General features: G+C 39.4%; 1 protein-coding gene across 1 annotated transcript; it reads right to left on the bottom strand.

Annotated features, from left to right (window-relative positions):
* Positions 1-3660: 3660 nt before the first annotated feature.
* LSMEM1 (leucine rich single-pass membrane protein 1) lies at positions 3661-13159 on the bottom strand. Its single transcript, XM_082310622.1, has 6 exons — positions 12765-13159; positions 12446-12651; positions 11653-11975; positions 9451-9582; positions 5967-6104; positions 3661-4164 (listed from the first exon to the last, which is right to left on the bottom strand). Exons 3-6 carry the CDS (start codon positions 11657-11659, stop codon positions 3956-3958), a joined length of 486 nt encoding a protein of 161 aa, XP_082166748.1. The 5' UTR covers positions 11660-11975; positions 12446-12651; positions 12765-13159; the 3' UTR covers positions 3661-3955.
* Positions 13160-13494: the final 335 nt, after the last annotated feature.

Below are 13494 nucleotides of genomic sequence, written 5' to 3'. Positions count from 1 at the left end.
TCTCTTTTTCCAGATTCAGAGTACGCACACCATCATTATTGTTTTTTACCCATGTTCAGCTTTGTGTTGTTACCAGTGAATGAAGCACGTGAACTGAACTCATACTAGAGTTTAAGAATAAATGTTGTATTAAAATTCCAAGTATCTCAGAGGGTAAAAAAGCTTTCTTAAGAGTAAAATTGCCTTGCAGAGTTAGTATAACATAAAATAACTGAAAAATTGGAAAGTAACAAACTATTTTTCATATTCACAAGCAATAGGTCACATAATAACAGGCTTAAATTTCAGCAGGGAAAATTTTAGTTAGACTTCAGGAAAAAAATTAACCATGTGGTTAGTGAAGCACTAGAAGAAGAGACTTGTGGAAGCTCCATCATTTAAATATTTTACAATGTGAATGGAGAAGCATCTGTCAGTTTAAGTAAATCTGATGCTGCTGTCAGGCAAAGGGATGGATTTGATTGCCTCTCAAAATCCCCGTTTACTGTCTGTGCATCATTTTCTACTGAAGGTGCCCACTGTCTGGATTTACCTAACCTCTGACCAGTTCATAGACAGGTCTCTATAAAGAATGTTTTGTCCCCAGTTCTTAAATGCTCCTCGTAGATATCGAACTCTGTTTCCTTCTAGAGGAGCACAAGACCAAGTCCAAGCTGATGTTCTCATGGTGGCATGACCCCAAGGAAGGCAAGCTAATGCCTGCACTAGCTGACCCTCTACTATTTATTACTGTATAGTTTCTCCACATGTAGTTTCACATAGACAGATACAGTCTGATGGGTTTGGGTTAACAAGAACATGGACTGCTGTGGATATCTGGAACAAAGAAGTTAATTTCTCAGCAAGCTAATCAAGGGAAAAAAAGCATTTCGTCTACTGGTATTACCTGACCACCTAAAAGTTCAGCCAACACTTCAAGGAGTGGCACCACGATGCCTTTGATGGGACTGAAGGTAATTTCTTGGTTAAATCTTCCAAGTGTTTCTCCTTGCTTACCGGCATCTTTCTAGTATTGTCCAGATTTATTCAGCAGAAAATTTCCTGAAGCCAAGTTGTCATTTCAGTAATGATAGTAGTTGCAGCTGTTGAAAGAGATGAGTGTCAGTGGCATGTTGTTAAATCTATCTGAACCCTTTGTATGTCACCTTTATTTACAGTGGACTCAGAGAAACACTGAAAAGCAAATTACTTTGGATAAATACCTCCATAGCCTGCAAACAAGAGAAAAAAGAAAGAAGCAGTACTACTGATGAGAACGGCTGTGACTACTGCACGATGAAGCTATTACTGTCAGATCACCTTCCTGTACACATAGTTCTTTGTCGTAATACCAGACACTGCAAAGGCTCCTGAGATGTGCAGCCATACAAGAACAGAGATCTTACCCATGTCTACAGGAGATGATACTGTAACATCCATATACAGCACAGTGTTTATGCCACATGCAGTTGGAGCTTGGAGTTTACTAGTTACTTAGCTGTTTATTCAAGATAGGGATTATGGAGCTCTGGAATGAGCTGAAGTTCAGTTCAGGGTCAACTTTGTAGAAGATTTTAAGCAGTCAAGTATTGGTTTGTTTGGGACTATTTCACTGTCAGTAGATGAGGCAGATATGTTCCCCTGAAGGAGCCGCTACTCGCTGCTGTTAAGGGGGGTGCTCCATAAAGGGCTGGTGGAGTGGCTGTGGCACTCTGCTGTCAAGGCAGCCCTCTCAACCCTTGCTCTGGTCTCACAGGGAAGCGGTCCTACCTGTAAATGGACATTAGTAACTTCAGCTGAGAAGCCATAAGCAGCCGTATGCAGTGCTGCCCCATGTCTCCCTTGTATGTAAGTGGCTCCAACAACAGATGTGTTTCAGCAGTGCTGACACTGGAGTGAAAAAAAAACCCAACTCAATAATATCTATCAATAATAGAGACAGAAAAAGTGGATGTATTATGACTACTGATTGAATAACTAGATTAAGAGTAATTGAGGACAAGATCAGAGAGATGAGGAAGCTGTCATTTCTTCGGGGACTGTTGCTATAGCACAGATTTTATTTACAGTCTCCTGCCAGACAAATCTATTGACGATTTGTGTCAGTTTCTAGTGGACCACAGACTGCTCTGATAGCTGCAGTTGCAACAAGGGATGTGACAAATCCACATGTTTGAGATGCACGGAGTGCCAAATACTAGAGTTGTTTCTCCCTGGCTAACAAGTACGGATGTGTGTCAGTGCGAGACAGGAGCTTGAAAGCAGTTACAGTAGCTACAAGATGAGTGGGAGAGATGAGAACTTAATACTGTCATTAAAAAGCAGCTGACAGCTCGGAGAAGAACAGAGAAACAACACGGCAAGTGTCATGTTTTTAGTCTTACAGTACTTATTCTTTCATCATTTAACAGCATTTACAGAAAGGTATTTGGGTTGGGCTTTCAGGGTTTCTTTCCTTACAACTTATTCTATGCTTACTTTTATCATTCTCTGTTAGCTATATTAAAGTCATCGTTGTAACAGCTCCTTGTGATGTCCGGAGATAATTACAACTGCAGTTGGGAAGTAACAGCAGGAGGAATAAACTCTTAAGGCCAAACCTCACAGTTTTCTTGTGAATGACTTGACAGTAATACATCAGGAAAACAAAAATCAAGAAATAGAAAGAAGGTGATGTAAAGCACAGGTGTAAAGCAAAGCACTCCTAATAGCAGGAATGGAATTGGTGGGCAAATCCAAGTAGAGTGATACCAAGAAAGATTCCTGGACCTAGTTTTTCACTGTGTAGTAGTCATCACAGAAAGGACTCTCATTTGTTCTGGAAAAGGAGACCGCAATGCAAGTTGTCAATTTTGGTGACTTTTTTGTAAAATTGTCCAGAAGAGATAAGAAGGCATTGGAGGAAAAAGAGAAATCGAAGTAAAAGAGAAGATGTTGGACTCTACAGTGTCAGCTGCCATTGCACTGTTGTGATGGGAGTAATCAACTTTTTTATTGATAATGGAGGTTACAAAGCTACCCATCAGTCCTTTATGTGATCACACTTTTGGGTGTCGGTCTCTACAACTGTGTAAAGTCAGAGTGAGAAAGCATCAGCTCCTGCTTTCACCCTCTGAGGTACTACTCCGTTTTAAAAACATGAAGGCTTGGACCAGACTTCTACCCAGCCCTGTGGCCCTTCTCCGATAGTGGCCAGCAGCAACTATAGGGAAAAGTACAAGAGCATGTAGTATTTTCCCCACATCACTTTATAAAAACACTTGGCCTTCCCCCAGAAACTGCCAGCAAATACTGAGTACAGCATACTAGCATTGCTATGAGATGGGTATTAGGAGACTGAGTTCTCTAAACCCATTTCCCATGTAAGACAATAAGACGCCCACTTTCAATCAATACAAATTTGGGCTGAATATGGCATGTTATGAAAGGATTTGGTTTTATTCAAGTTTGTTTTTTCACAAAAGGAGTAGTAAGTCAATCTATTTAGACGCACAGGAAGGGAAGCCACCAAAGTCCATGGCAGAACTGGGTTTATTTATAAGTTATGGAATCTGAAGTTATCCTTAAATACAAATAATATAGAAGCAAACACAAAACTTGTTCCAAAGAAACAGGAGAATGACTAAGTGAACAAGGTCATGCTGGAATCATGTGAATAGAAACCACTGTTTTCTGTGATCATTCATTTACATTTAAAGTAAAACTAAGCCCTCAGCCCTGCAATTTACAATGCACAGAGAGTCTGGAACTCTTGCCCAAAATTGTTGACAGTCCATTGCTTATTGTAAATCACATGGGCCTAGTTTTCAAAATCTATATTCACATAAAACAGGATAAAATATTATTTTCTAATATTTTTCATTCAAATGGCTTTTCCAGTGCTCCTGTGACCATATCAGAATGTTTAAGTAATCTGTGTGCCATATGTGAAAATATCCGAGTACATGAGTACGCTGAATTTCATTCCAAAGAAGATCTATTCTCCAGGGACTTTCGGCTCAGCATGGGTAAAGAGGTAATCATGAAGATCAGGAGACTGTGTGAAGAGGTATCTCCCCTTTTCCTTAATTCCTGATTGATTTAGATGCTTTAATATCATATTGTTCATTTTCTTAAGCTCTTCTATGTTCTTCTTTTCAGACATTAGTCTGCTTGTTATTTGGTCCATCTCGTTTCTAGTTTGAACTTGAAAAGGAAAATGTACCGCATTAAATTGGCAACATTTAAGTCAAGAGCATCACTACACTCTTGTGCATTCCTGTGGGAGTTTGTAGGGAATTATGATGAGTAAAAATATCAAACATGAAAACAACTGCAGAACCTAATGTTAAGAAGTTATGCATCTGGTGGAGTTACCCGCTCACTACACTCTTTAATTGCTTATTTTCTGTTTTATTCTGTTTAGTGCAGTATAATAAAATCAAATACAGCTCATACAAATTTTGCAGTCTTAAGGAACGCATCCATTCCATTAGCATCCACAGGAAAATGTCTTACTTAGGGGCTCCAAGATGCTACTTCTAGGCAGTATGCGCCTGTATTTTTCTAAAAGTACAATTACTAAAACACACAGCAGACTACAGCCACATCACTTGATTTCCTAAAGCATTTAGATTAAAGGAAAATTCTTGCAAATATTGGCATTTAGAGGGCAGGTTCCTCTGGAACACCAATATGCAGTATCCATCATGTACACTTCTGGAGCTATATTTATTTTGGCCTTCTGAAGTTAACAAAAGTTACCCATGGGTTTCGTAGCTTAAGTCTAATAGTGCCAATGCTAAACAAATCTATGTCTACAGATTGCAAACATAATCTCAGATTATGTTTGTAACGTAATCTGAAACACTGCTGGAAATCAGTTTCAAAAACCACAGGCCTCCACCAACCTGAGCCCAAGCAAACTCCTTTAATCCCTGTAAGTAGCCTTTTCACTATTACTTTACCATTTTTCCACTAGAGGCGTACATTACTCATTTTTCTATACCAGGCCTCTACTTTTAGCAGCTCCCTGTTAAATAAATCTGGAATTCAGGTATGAGATATCTTAATTAGGGTTTTACAATCATGCCACTTAAAAATTCCTTTGTGCTCTTTACTTGTCTGATATTCTGTCCTTTGAACACTTGTGAGCAAATTCATTCAAGGGTTAGGATTTCCTGTTCAGAAAGGAAAATGAGGATTTTTGCTGTGCTCCAGCGAATTCCCTACTATAGGATAAAAGAAATCTTGATTTCACATGGATTCCAATTCGTTCAAAATGGAGTTGTAAGTTAAAATAATGCTCCTCATACTCTCTTCAATACCATTAGCCCAGAAAACCCCAACATGGGAAGGGCTCCATAAACCAAGGTCACCTGTAGCCATGTCCTTAGCTAAGCCAGCCCAACCAGACCAGACAAAGCAGAACAGTAATTACATCTACAGAGTCAATGTTACATGCCAATTTTGATAAATCTTATCTGATTTTTTTTCTTATGTTTGAGATTTTCTTAGTTCCAAACTGATTTCCAGTCGGTACGTAGCTGGCAACCTTCAGGTCTTTCTTCAGGTAGCCTGATTTAAGTGTTAGCCTGGGTATAATTCCATTTTCAGTGGAATGACACCAATACTGAGTTTTATCTGGACAGGAATGGAAGGCATGTTGTCGAAGTATCTCACTGCCATACAGTCATCTTTCTTTAAAATTTAATTTAATTTCCAGTCAGCATTTTTAGCAACACAGTATAACCCTGCTGAGCTAAATTTCTGACAGCTGTTAAAGCTCACGAAACCTTTGCACTGAGAACAAAATTGTGCCTTTTAGCTCAGAGAGTAGAGGCTTGTGCTTTTACACCCATGACCAAGACCCACTGCCCATAACCAGGCAAAGCCTTTGACCGTGCAAATACAGCAGTAGCATGTTATAAGGTAGCATGATGCATTTCAGCAAAGTTCTTCTTCCAATTGTTCTTACATTTTTAAGAACCACTCTTTGGTTTACTTACTTATTAAGAATATTACGAATGAAACAAGTGCCAAACTGACGATCAAAGTAAGAATAAAGGTGACGAAGAACAAACACTGGTTTCTTATGTTGCTCCCTCCCGTGTTTTCTCCAGTACCACCAGTGTTCTCTTCCTCATCTGTTACAAGATGACAAGTCATTTGGTGATAAAGTTTGTTAAGGTTGGTTAGGGTAAACATGACAAAAATGCTTCTGGCTCCATGAAATGATGCAGAATACATCATCATTTTGGCCAACAGATTTTATTTCCTGTGATATTGCATGAGAAGGGAAGAAACAAAATTTATGAGCTCAGCTTGAATTTGGAAATATAAAAACTAATACATCTGTTATAGCTGTTGGAACATATCCAACAAAAATGTGTCCGTTGTTGACAAATGCTGTTTTGTTGAAGTTGACCTGTTTTACAGTTCAGAGTTTTACATGTACAAAGGCTGCAATGAAGTTTTCATCAGAAGGCTTTCTAAGGGCCTGAATGGACTCAACCTTTTCAAAAGAGAAGAGAGAAAAATTCATATTGAAAACCTACGTACAGATTCATCCTACACATTCATCCTCTAGATTTGCTTCTTTTTCTGTTCGACGATAGAAGTATCCCTGGGATGATTAATTTCCCAAATTAAGCACCTCAGTTAAGCTCCTGATGTCGGATATGATGAGTGTAGGTCTTGACTTTTTATCTTAAACGTTTTTAATATTCTTCTTCAGGTTTTGTTGGTTTCATTCCAATAAAAAATGAGGTACATATCCTCCCAAATTGTCAAAAATGGAATAGACTCTCACATGGACTACATATGTTGTCCTTCAAGCACATGAAGAATGAGGGGGAAAAAGGACAAGCAGTTGCTGTGCTTCCTTTGAATCAGAGCAGCAAGCCAGTTTATTGCTTTTTTAAGACTGTGTTGCATAAAGCGAAAAGTCAGTAGTTTTTCTCAGAGAAACAGTTGCAATCAAATAAGAGGTGGGAATGAGCCCTAAAGACAATACGTAAAGTCAAGTGAACACCGCGAGGAAATTCATGTGAATATAGAAGAAAAATTATACTTGAGCCAGATTTGTTTAATCCCAAGTTCACATACTACTAGAACTACTTGCTAAGGTTTGGCTTTATTTTATGTTTTGGGGGGATCAGGGAGCTAATGTAATTCCATTTTGGTGTCAGTCTCATACATGCCAAAATTACATGCAAATTACGGCAATTTCTCCTCCTATAATTGCTGTCTTGCCATTCTGAAAGGGAGAGTAGCGTGTGCATCTGTGAAAAATATATTTCTAGATCGTGTTCTTGTTTGAGCTGGTGGAAATCTCTGAGGTCTTTGCAACAGAGCTTGTAGTGATAAAGTTGAGGGAAGGCTGCATATACCATTACAGCACTTTAATAATGAACCAACCTGGGGCTGAGCAATTCACTGAGCTAGTAGGAGATCTCTGGGAATATCTCTGCTTTTCTTTATTGCATTTAACACGCTCCTGCCTGCAGGTAAGCTGAAACCTTTTAATATTTGGGTTTGGGGATTTTATTTTTATCCCCTTAGCATTCATAACAAATGCATCATACACTAAGTGCCTGCACCAATATTGCTTTCTAATCAGAATAATAAGGATGGGAAGGGCCTGCTGCTGCTGTCTCTCAAGCACACTAAGCTATCAGTAGAGGTCTCAAAAGTGGTCTGTGCTTGCTCTGCCTAATGAATGCTTCTTACTATTTCAGCTGGCTGAGCATGCCAGACTGCAGCGTTGTGAGGAATCGGTGAACACAGATTCTTGCCAAGCTGCAAACAGTGGGGCCATTTTATCATCTAAACCATAAAGAAATCGCTGCATGGCTGCTACCAAAGCAATCAAAAGGTGTATACATTTTAAATAGCTTTTAACATGGTTGCTAGTTGTTTGATTATGCCAGGTCATATTAAGCTATTGAACAAAAGGTTTACTGTGTACTGCAACACTCTTGAAACATTGTTTTTAAACCAAATTGGCCATCTGCTATACTACGAATAGATCATTCACAAGATTTTAGTATTTATCAGAAATTGAAAAACACTCCACAGATCTCACTGATAATCTGGCAAGAGAACCAGAATTTTATGCTGCTGAATAAGGCAGCTAAGGACTGTGAAAAATTCATTTTATGTATTTAACTGATGGGATAAGTTATCTACAGAATCTCCAAGTTTTTTTAAAAAAAAGATGTTAAAAAGAATAATCCTAGAGTGAGACAAAGCACTTTACAAATTGATGCATAAAATACATATTAGGCTACCTTTATTTACTGCTGAAATGTAGGGAGGAGCATGCATGTGATTATCCCACAGAACCATATATGATTCCACAGAACCCTTTGTATGTACCTGGAAAGTAAAAAATACTATCCAATAAAAATGACAAAAGAAAGCAAGATAGCCACACTGCAAACAGTTTCTTTGACATTAGAACTGCTTTATCCCATTGTCTCAGTTTGTACTTGTATAAGTGACAATATCAAGATAATCTACATCTGAAAATAAAGTAGCTCATATCTAAGATCTTTGTGTTAAATCTAGAAACCAGCACCACTCTAGTTAGTTGCAGTAGAACAAGTTAGAGGACTCAGAAACAGAAGTAATGGAAAGACATTTAAGTCCTATAACTAGAAGCACGATTAAGTTATGGCCATTTGAAACTCATTTAAACATGGCCGTTATTCCATAGCTTTTCTTCAGTCAAATTTGCCATTATAGTAAGGGAAATAAAAGCAGATTCAAATATTGTCATGTGGAATGCTGCTGAAGAACTCCAGATTTTAAGACGTTTTCAGGTCACAAAGAACTCAAGTACATTGCAGCTATCACTGGGTGAAAATATTCTTGTTGACATGAGCAAATCAAAGATAAAAGCTGTATAAAACCAGGAGAAGTGTGGAAGCCTGTATCTGAAACTGTAAGTAAAGAGAGTCTGCAGATTAAAATGCTTGAAAGTCTCATGGGATATTTCAGATAACTGGTTTGAGTCCTTAGGAAGTATGTCATAAAAGAATGAACAGAAATTCTCTCGTGTTTCTATTGCCATGTGTGTATTTTAGTGCTTGTGAAGAGTTACGATGCTATTTATGTAGGAGGTGCATATCGAGCATTACTAGAGAAATTATCTGGCAAGGGATCACCTCATGGATCCCAATGGAAATGGAAGATAAGTTCAGGCTTGACAGTGAATCCCTAGCCAAATGCAAGGATTTTCAAGAACCTAATAACTGAAATATTCAGTAGGAGCAGCTAAACCATTAATCTGATCTGTCTAAATTATGCCATTTTCAATCTTTTTCTTAGATTTTTCAGTACAGAGCTTGACATATGCATATTGGCCTATTGGGCTGTTGACATCAGTGCAACACGATGTGGTCAGTCTTTTCAAATCTCATACATAACTCTTTTTTGATGACCTATTGTATGTACAGAAAACCACAAAGCATCATCTATCGTACGTACCTAGCACATGTTGGGATACCTCTGGACAAACATTTAGTTTGTTTAGGTTGTTTAAGGAATCAACTACGTAAAGTTTTCCTTCTTCATGAGCATCAGGCAGGTTAATTTCCAAGGAAGGCCTCTCCATTGTATCTAAAAGGAATAATAATTTAAAAGGTAATTAAAATATGGATATGTGAAGTAACCGGTAACAGTTGGTGTCCTGTTCTAAGGGAATGCTGAGCAGTCTTAACAACACTTAAAATAAAGGGATTTGAAGGACCAGCATACTTACTATGTCTTGAAGGCAAGGGTAACTCAGTACATAGCACTTGTTTATTCTTGGAGATCTTTGATGAGTATAAGATTGCATTTCTACATTGTGTTTGTGCACATGTGTATACTTATACATACATATACATATATATGTGTGTGTGTGTAGAAAGAGAGAAAGAGAAAAATCTATTTAGAATCATAGAATCATAGAATCGTTAAGGTTGGAAAAGACCCTTAAGATCATCAAGTCCAACCATTAACCTATCACTGCCAAGTCCACCACTAAACCATGTCCCTAAGCGCCACGTCTACCCATCTTTTCAATGCCTCCAGGGATGGAGACTCAACCACTTCCCTGGGCAGCCTGTTCCAATGCCTGACTACCCTGTCGGTGAAGAAGTTTTTCCTAATATCCAGCCTAAACTTCCCCTGGCGCAGCTTGAGGCCGTTTCCTCTTGTCCTATTGCTTGTAACTGGGGAGAAGAGACTGACCCCCATCTGACTGGCTCCAGCATTGGTTTGAACGTTAGTTATTTAGTTGTATAACCTTTTTGGTTTGGTGGGTACTTGGTAAGATGATGGGTGAGATCCTAACCACAGTGAAAGCCAAACCTTCACTGACACCACCAGGAAGGGTGTCACTCAGATCCTCTGCTTTCAGCATCAAATAATTCAGAGATAAGGCCGACAAAGCAGATACGGATGTAGGAGATCAGCAGCAAGAATATGGGTCTGCTTATACACATTAGAATATCACTGTGAAGTTATTATTTGTAATAAAAGGAGCAAAAAATACTCTTCTAATGTGGTTCTACTCCACATGGATGCTAGTTTTGGACAAATTAAAGCCTAATGGCAAAGCCTTTTCTTCAGACTAATACTCCTTGCTTTAAAAAAAGCACTGGATGGGGTCCAATCAGCAAAACCAGCTTCTCTGCAGAGTCTGGGTGCACGAACTCATTGAATGATTGTTCATATAAACACAGTTATGAAGGAAGATGATTATATATAGAAAAGAAACAATACATAAGCAGGCTCCTCTATGAATTGCACAATATTCCTTAACAGTCTTTTGGTTTTCTTTATGCTACCCTGACTCCAAAAATGTCTTCTGGAAACAAACTACAGTTCTAGCCATAAGGAGATGCAGAATCTCTAACTAGGCATCTTAGACTACACTGGTCACTGAAAACTCCTTCTGTAATTATTGAAGAAAAATATGTGCCTCCAGGTAACATTCCTCTTATGCTAAGATATGTCTTTTTGCCCTCACAATCGCAGCTTAAATGTACCTTTCCCTTGCTAGTGAATGTAAGGGGGGAGCTCACAGAGATTAGTTTAGACTTGGAGTCAAATACATCTTACACATTTAGTATTTTCTCAAAGCTCTCAAGTTCAGTTTTACCTGCCAAACATAACTCAGCACTTCATGGGATGCAAACCTCCTGTTGATGGAGAGTGTTAAGCACTACGAGTGATTTCTGAATCCTGGATGGGTTGAATGGCTCTCTGGAGGTGCCTCTGAGCTCTCTCTCCCTCTCCAAGCAATAGAGAACACAGTGTGACCAGATTCCTAACCTAGCTCTTACATTTAAAAACCTAAAGTTTGAGGAATACAGCCCTGAGTGTTTACAGAAAAGACTCACTCTTTCCCTTATCAGACCAAATGCAGAAGATATTGTCATATTTCCCCCAAATTTGAGCACACAGCCAAGTAAACGTTCACTGAGCCTCAATAAGTCGGAAGACTAAGTGCTTCAATCACTCCTGGCAATGGGGCTGGTTCTCCTGATAGTGGGGATTGACGAGCCTACGTGTGTACTTTTGTATTTCTGTTAAATAGACTGTAAGAAAAGATTACAGCTTATTTTTTTTCTCTGTCGAGAATTGTCGCTGCAAAATACAAGGATAAGGTAGGAAAGCTGGCAAAGTAGTGGCTACCCTTACCTAGCATATGATTTTTAGGTGTGCAGCAGTAATTTCAGGGCAGACGGCTGCATCCACTTTCCTTCCCCTAGAATGTCGCGCGGTGCCAGGTCTGCGAGCCACGTCCCCGCCGGCGCTGGCTCTGCTCTCTCCCCACAAGCACGTCCGTGGCCAACCGCGAGCATTACGGAGCCCTGCGTTCCAGCAGCGGCGGGCTAGAAATTACCACCTTGTGCACAGAGGCTTTGGGCTATTTTTAGCTTCCAAAGAGCGGTTGTTTCTCGTCGGTGTTTTGATTAGTACCTCCCTGCAACTTCAGGGAAGACTCTTCCTAACAACTTGAGCTGTAATAAATGTGAGTACCTTTGATTCATTAATATTATGTTTCTGCATTCATTATTAAAATATATGTTTCTGCATTCATTATTAGTCATTTAAAACCGGCTTCCTCACTGTGCAGTGGAGATAACCATTATTATTAATTCAATGAAGTCTATACTACGTTTATTTGCTTGTTTCCATTGATATGCCAAACAAGGGAGAGAGGATACAGACATCCGTGTCGCTGACCAGAAGTATTGATTATTTTCCCAACAAGCTGATCTAAACTTCGCGGGTTTTGGTATCACTCTGTCCTCTACTTTAACCTCGCTTAAAGACTTTTTTTCCCTTTCGACTTTTAAATTTCTCCTTAAGTTGTTGTGGTAAAATTAAAACTTTTAGTGTGAGAACACACTGAAAATTCTTCACAGAAAAAAGGAAAACAATCCAGTCTAACAGGAAATAAAAACCAAGAGAATGAAATGTTACTTACAATATCACCGCGTTCAGGTAATGTGCCAGTATGGAAGAAATCAGCCAGTGAAAATCACCCAAAGAAAACTCCTCTCTCTACTTTTAGACCCATAGGAACCTGTCAACTCCTGCAGGACCCATGAAGGCAGCTCTGAAACAGACTGTCCCTTTCAGTCTATATTTAGAGTTCATCTTGGCTAAGTACGCTGACTTCACCATATTGATCTGTTTAAAAAGAAATCAGCACATATACAGCTTTTTTATTATATTGGAATCATGATGATAATACCCCGTCATGGAGAATGAGGTTTGCTACCGATGATCAGTATTTCACCAACCTTTTGGTTTATGATGCCTTTTTAAAACTCATTTGCTATGCAGAAGAGTCATAGCTACGACACTGTAGCTATGAGTAACCAGTTTGCTATGCCCAAGAGCTGTATGTACAGTATGGCAGTCATGAGTCCTTTAAAGGCATAGACTAGAAAAACAGGGTATTTCCTTCCTTCTCCCACACACCTTACAAATTCAAGTGGGACAATATTATGGGATGGACTAATTGATCCGGCATCCTTAGTTGTTTAGAAAATAAATTCTGATGAACTGTTTGTGAGTAGTGGTAATTGCTCCTCTGCAGACAGTTCTCTTGATCACGCGTTTTTGGTTGCCGACGTTGCAGGATGTAACGTTACGGCACGCTGTAACGACGGGCAGCTGGCGCTTACACGAAGGGACCACGGCTCAAAACAACAAATCCTTCCTGAAGCCATCCTACGCGTCTAAAATTTTGAACCCCTTTAAACTGACAATAAATGCATTTTTCCTTCAGGAAACAACAGAGAGGATACATCTCCTGGCTCGTAGTTTCCTACCCCAAGGTGACAAGCTCTGCCGCTGCCCCGTCTGAGTAGCTGGGCCAGTAACGCAGGCGTAACGAGCTTGCTCCCTTGCTGCAGGGGTCTCATAGGAGCCCTCCCGCCAAACAAGGATGCGCAAGCCAGAAAAAAAAATCGCACCTCCATCCCTGCAAGATTCCTGACACCATCCTAATTGGAAGACAAGGACACA

This window comes from Platalea leucorodia, assembly GCF_965183815.1.
Source record: "Platalea leucorodia genome assembly, chromosome: 4".
Lineage (NCBI taxonomy): Eukaryota > Metazoa > Chordata > Aves > Pelecaniformes > Threskiornithidae > Platalea > Platalea leucorodia.
The sequence above is the reverse complement of the archived record's forward strand: the minus strand, read 5'-3'. Positions and strand labels throughout refer to the sequence as shown.

What these genes read in the sequence shown, in the direction of transcription:
- LSMEM1 (XM_082310622.1), bottom strand. An exon ending in GGTATCCCAACATGTGCTAG is followed by an intron (nt 6,105 to 9,450) that starts GTACGTACGATA and finishes ATCTTGTAACAG; the next exon opens with ATGAGGAAGAGAACACTGGT. An exon ending in ATTCGTAATATTCTTAATAA is followed by an intron (nt 4,165 to 5,966) that starts GTAAGTAAACCA and finishes TTCCTTTTCAAG; the next exon opens with TTCAAACTAGAAACGAGATG.